The 6,033-nt window shown below is 55.7% G+C and overlaps 1 protein-coding gene across 1 annotated transcript; it reads left to right on the top strand.

Moving 5' to 3' along the window:
• Positions 1-2,346: 2,346 nt before the first annotated feature.
• On the top strand, positions 2,347-4,668 carry NPW (neuropeptide W). Its single transcript, XM_087942332.1, has 2 exons — positions 2,347-2,868; positions 4,178-4,668. Exons 1-2 carry the CDS (start codon positions 2,357-2,359, stop codon positions 4,197-4,199), a joined length of 534 nt encoding a protein of 177 aa, XP_087798458.1. The 5' UTR covers positions 2,347-2,356; the 3' UTR covers positions 4,200-4,668.
• Positions 4,669-6,033: the final 1,365 nt, after the last annotated feature.

Raw genomic sequence — 6,033 nt, forward strand, 5'->3', positions numbered from 1 at the left:
GGCAATCTCTGTTCACAAGAGCATAAAGGAAAGAAGTGGCCCCAGATCAGCCCTGTTCACGGAGGAGAAACAGACCAGCATCTGCTTCCTATGCCAAAGAGATTTGCCTCCAGCTCTTTACACAGAATAGTTGAGAAGAGCAGGAAATCTGAAGACAGGTTGTCATAAGTACAGCTTGTGCTGTATTGCAAAACACAACTGTTGCAAGATTTTTTTTCCCCATAGTGGCCTCCATACTTTTATTACAGTAAATCCTCTGCCTGGGAAATATATTCTTGCGGTGTTTTGCTTTACCAGCACTGAGGCTGGTCCTCTACGAGAAGGCAGCCACCTCTCCTCCCCCTCAGGACTGGGCCAGTCTCTGTCCCTTGTGCTGCAGGAGCAGGAAAAACAGAGAGCCAGGGCTGAACCTGGGGCCAAAGAGAGGAAGCGGGGGAGACAGCTGGGGTCTTGCGGTTGGTGGTAAGTAGTTTCCATTTGTGTCTTTTCTAGCTGCTGCAATAAAGCCATCTTATCAAGGGCAATTGTGTTCTCCAGTGCCTGCCTAGGAGGCTTCCGGCTCTGGTTTTGGTCTGGCTGACAGCCGGACTGGGAAAAAGAAATATTCTGGATAACAAGTAGTAAACCACTTGCATGGAATCATGTGTGTGTATGTGTGTGTGTGTGTATGTGAAAATGGTCATGACCTTGTAACTGAAGCCTGACCTTTTTTTCTTATAGTATATGACACACACACACACACACAAAACCAATATATGTACATGCATTACATACGTTAAAGGGGAGCATTGTTTAGTTCCCCCACCCCCACCTTCATTCCCCCCTCCCCCGCAGACCTCCTGGCAAGAAAATGGTCTCTTCCTTGAAGTCACTGGTGATGAAGGAAAGCTCTGGGTTGTTTTTACATACAGATGGTAGCCGGAGCCTGGGAGTTTGCAGACAGCTCTCCACCAACGGTGTGAGAGCTTCCCTGCCTCAAAGCAGGACAAGGTATGTTGCTGGGGGAGGGGAAGCGGGGAGAGAACGATCAACAGTTCTAAAAGCAAAATGGACCCTTCTTGTTTAGGCGTTTTCACCCGCTGTAGGTCTCAAGAAAGACAAAGTATCACGTTCATATTTATTTATCCATGCATCTATATTTATATCCTGCCTTTATTATTTTTAGAAATAACTCAAGGTGGTGAACATACCCATTTTCCTATGAGGTGAGGTGGGCAAAGAGAGGACCGACTGGCCCAAAGCCACTCAGCTGGCTTCCATCCCTGAGGTGAGACTAGAACTCCCAGCCTCCTGTTTTCTAGCCTGGCGCCTTGATCTTCTTTGCAAAATGCTTAAAGCTCTGAGAAATCAGGGAATGGAGCCAAGGCCTCTGGGCCCCGACCCAGCAAGGGGGTTAGGCTTCTTTCAGGGGCCTCTTCAGTGGAAGAAATGTAGATGCCAACAGAGGCTGCAATCCACATTGGATTACCAAGCTAGGTGGCTGGGAATTATGGAACCTGTCACCCGATGCATTTGGAGGCCTCCGTCTGGTTAGAATGGCAGGAGCAAGGCAACTTCTGGGCTGAATCTCCACTGTGCCCTTTGCTAACCAGGGTTTCTACAAGCCAGGCGGCCTTCCGCTTCCAGAATTACCCAGCCAGCCTGTCGATTGGTACCCGGACTAAAGAGCGCCAGGATCCCAGGAGCCTGGACAGCAGCCCTGCGGTTCTGAGGGAGCCCAGCTGCTCTAGACCTCAACAGGCTTGTCGCCCAGCTTGAACCCCAAAGCTCCGCAGCTGCGTTTTCAGACGTGCCAGCGAGGCTAACCTGGGCTTGGGGAGCTTCCATTTCAGGATGCTGCGGAAACCAGGTCGGCGGGCTCCGCTTTGGCTCCTTTGCCTTTGGTTTGGCAGGTGGTGGGAGGCGGACCGGAGGCGAGGCTCTCCCTGCCCCGAGGGAGACGGGAGGCCAGGAAGGCGGGGAGCGCGCGGCGGCGGCCCTTGCACTCGGCCGAGGGGAGCGGCGGGGAGGAAGGAGCCGCCACGGCAAGGGGTTCCTCGCAGATGCGGCCGCGGGGCGCCGGCAGGCAGCGCCACACGAAGAGGGAAAGGCGGCAGCGTCGAGCTGGAAAGAAAGTCCGCCCGTCGGTCCTGAGCTCCGCGCCTCCCCCCGCGCCCACAGCTCCGAGGGGGCATCGGGCCGAGCGCTCCCCGACGGCCTTTGCGGAGGAGGCGCCTGGCGCGGGTTGCCCACACGGGCGAGCGGGGGCGGGCTTGTCCCGGGGAGGGAGGGGGCGCTGCGGCGGCGCTCCGGCTCTGCTCCCCCGTCGGGAAAAGGGTGGAGCCGCCCGAGCCGCCCCCTCCCCCGCCGGGTTTATATGCCGGCCGGGCGCGGCGGGGGCAGCTCCGCTGGGCGGCTCTGGGTGCAAGCGGCGGGTCTGGCGCGGGGCCTGGGCTGCCCCATGGCGTCGGGGCGGAGACGGCGGGCCGGGCCGGGCCTCATCCTGCTGCTGCTGCTGCTGCTGCTCCCGGGCCCTGCCGGCGCCTGGTACAAGCACGTGGCCAGTCCGCGCTACCACACGGTGGGCCGGGCGTCGGGGCTGCTGATGGGCGTCCGCCGCTCTCCCTACCTCTGGCGCCGGGAGGAGGCCGGGCCGGAGCCCCGCGGCAGCCCCCTGCCCCCTGCGCCCCCGCGGTGGCTGCGCCCGCCCTGGCAGGAGCCGCCCCGGCCCGACGGCCGCCAGCCGCTGGAGAGGCTGCCCGGGCGGGCGGGGACAGCGGGCGCCTTCCGCCCACCTTGCCTTCCGCGCGAGGCGGCCTGGGCCGGGCTGGCCCTCCAACGGGCCCTGCGGAAGCAGACGCCGCCCGACGGACAGCCCTTCCCCGACAGGTAACGGCCGGTGGCGGCGTCTCTGCCCGGGAAAGGCTCGCGGCGGCAAGGCGGGGGGCGCTTCCGCGGGGAGCGGCCCAGGGGCGGTGGGGGGTGCCTGGAGCCGTCGGGGCGTCCTGGGGCGGCGGGGAGGCGAGGCGCTCCGGCGGGGCTGCTCTCCCCCTCTGCCCACCCGCCGTCGAGTGCCGCTCCTGGCGGCTGAAAGCGACGGAAAGGCGGCCGAGCAGAGCGTCTTCCCCGCCGCTGGCTCCCCCTTCGATGCCGCGGTGGCGGGCGAGAGCCTCCCGGAGGAGAGACGGGAAGCGCGGCGGGCCGGGAGCTGCTCCAGGCGCGCCTTCCGCCCCTTTGCCCGCGCAAAGCCCCGCGAAGGGCTAGACCTGCCCGCCGCCCTCCAGGGAGACGTTTTCTCTGCTCGGGCAGCGTCGGGAGAGCGAAGGCGCCTGTTCGGGGCCCCTGGGCGCTTCCCCGGCTGAGCGGGGAGCCTCGCCTTCCAGACGAAGAATGGCGGGCTGGGGATTGTGGGAGCTGGAGTCCCCCGTCGGGGAGCCTAGCGGGGCGTTGCAGAAGAGCGGCTCTTTCTCTTGTACCTGAGCCTCCTTGGCCGGAGCGGACTTCCCCGCCTCAACCGCTCAACGGGTTTCCTCCTTACCAAGTTTGCTTGGCTGGAACGCAGGTTCCCTTTGGCTTCGTGGTTAAGGCACCGGGCTAGAAACCTGCAGGCCACGAGCTCTAGTGCCGCCTCAGGCGGGAAAGCTGCTGGTGACTTGGGGCTCTTTCTCAGCCCTCAGCTCCAGCTTGGGCAACAAGCCAGCTGGTCAGTTCGGTCCAGCAGATTCAGGATGTGGTGTGAAATGAGCCCCCCTCTTTTTGTCTAAGGCCGTGAGTGAATGCGGTGAGCCGGCTCTTTCCCCTGCCAGAGGTGGCTGCTCCTACGCCATTGCTTAAAAGAGACCGTTTCCAATAACACCTCATTGGTTGGCCATGCAGGTGTCCCAAGGCTGCCACTTTTGCGACTTTGCTGAGTTCCACTCCGGAAAGGGGGAAAGTTTTTTTTTATCAATGCAGGAAATTTGGGGCATCTCCAGGGGAAGTTTTAAAAAACCTCAGAGAGCTTGACCAAAGAGCTTCCTTAGAGGTGGGGCATGATGTTTGTGAGAAAAGGGTTTGAGCGCCTGCTCTTAGCCCCTTTCCTGACTCTTTTGCCCTCCCCAGGAAGAGCCCAGAACAAGGAAGAGGATTCTGTTGGTGAGATAGAAACAGCTGCAAAGACACCACGCAATTCACCCGCTTCTCTTTTCATCCCTTTCAGTATTTTCAAACCTGAGATGTGATTTCGTGTGAAGCCCCGTGTCCCATGGGATCAACAGCCTGAGAAATGCCACCGCAGGGCCACGGAAACTGATTTGGGAAGCGGAGTGAGAGCAGCTCTCTGCCTCGGGTCCCTGCATCTTCTACCCCCCCCCCCACCCGCCTTGAATCTGACCGGACTTGCTGGAGGCCACAATATTGTCTTTGGGCCCTTGGAATTGAGGCTCCTGTTTGATTCTCCTCTTCTTTTCAACTCTTGGGATGCAGGCAAGAAACTCCTTCTGTCTTCTAGCCAACTTCATGGTGGGTGACATCTTAGGGTGGAGAAGAAAGAAAGAAATATATGACGGTCATTATTCCTTTTCAGATGTCTCTAACAGCTTTTTGCTATGTGATGTGTACTCTGTCTTTTTCCCCTCTGGGATACTGTACTAATTAAAAATGAAATGTAATCAACCCGTTTTGAAATCATAATAAAAGATTAGATAAACATTGGAGGATGTTGGAGGAGGAGGAGAATGGGGCTCAGCAAGTGCAGCTGGTGAACACCAAAAAAACGAGGGCCAAAATAGGAGTGCAAAGGAATGGAAGGAAGATATAAACCAGGGTTTGCTTTGAGAAGTGTAAGATAGGCTATGGGTCTGATGTGAGTCTAGGTCCTTTCTGCTACTCCTTACAATGATTAATTGTTTTCTAAACTTCCACAGTGCTTGAATTTTTGCAAGGAATCCACTCAAAGTTAACATAACTCTTAAAACAGTTGCAGTCGTCGCAGGCTTCTGTAGGGGCCTTTCAGATGCCAGCCTGCTTTAATTTATAACAACAACATGCTGGGTTCACACAAGCAGGACTCTTGATTATTTTCAAAGGATTATTGGCAACTTTATGTGGACTTTAACTCCCAGAATTCCCCAGGCAGCTTTGCTGTTCACATGTCTTAAAGTTGCTAAGGTTGCGAAATGCTGGATTAATTATAGCCTTATCAGAAACCCCCTTTCCCTCAAACCCAACAAGAGCCAAATGTGCATGGTGGGCTTGGAACATTGGGACTCTGTAGCCAGGAATCCACTTCTGTGGGGTGTAACAGGTTATCAATCTGACAAAATTCAAGCACCTTTAAAGCTGCTCTCGACCGTGTGAACAGGCTTCAGAAATGGCAAGCGCAGTTCAAGGGGTGTTTTGTATTCTGCTTTTCATTAAAATCTCAGAATAAAAGTTGAAACAATCTCAGTTTAAATAATCATCATATGGTGTGTGTTATGTGCAGAATCAAACTTATCCTATCTCAGTGGGACCTGACTTGTCAGTGTCTGAACAGGAAAGAGATCTTAAAGTCATGCTGGAAATGTCCCTCGGTCCAGGCTCACCCCCAGTGCATACAGGCAGCGGCTGGAATTCCCACACTTAGAATTATTAGGAAGTGGGTTGAAAAAAGTACATCCTTACCATACCTTGATACAATCCAAGAGGACACCAGAGGGAAAATAAGTGGCCCCAGTTCTGGTTGCTTCGAGTCACAAAGGATATTCTGAAACTGGTAAAAAGGGGCGGAGGGCATTCACAATTATTTGTGGCCCTTTAAATCCCAAGATGATAAGGAGTCTGGAGACTAACCATATGACGAATACTTAAGGGAAGAAGGTAAGTTTAAGCCTATATAAAAAGGCTGAGGGGTGTCTTCCAGTACAGGAGGGGCAGCCACAGAGATGAGACAGTCAACTTATTCTGCAAAGCACCTGAGGATAAGTCAAGAAACAAGGGGTAGAAGCTTGTCAGAGGGAGATCCATTGTGGAAATGAGGAATTTCCTGACGGAATGATTAATAACAGAATAACAGAGTTGGAAGGGACCTTGGAG

This window comes from Notechis scutatus, chromosome 12, assembly GCF_049901735.1.
Source record: "Notechis scutatus isolate UNSWTSFEM ecotype Mainland chromosome 12, rNotScu1.2, whole genome shotgun sequence".
Taxonomy (NCBI): domain Eukaryota; kingdom Metazoa; phylum Chordata; class Lepidosauria; order Squamata; family Elapidae; genus Notechis; species Notechis scutatus.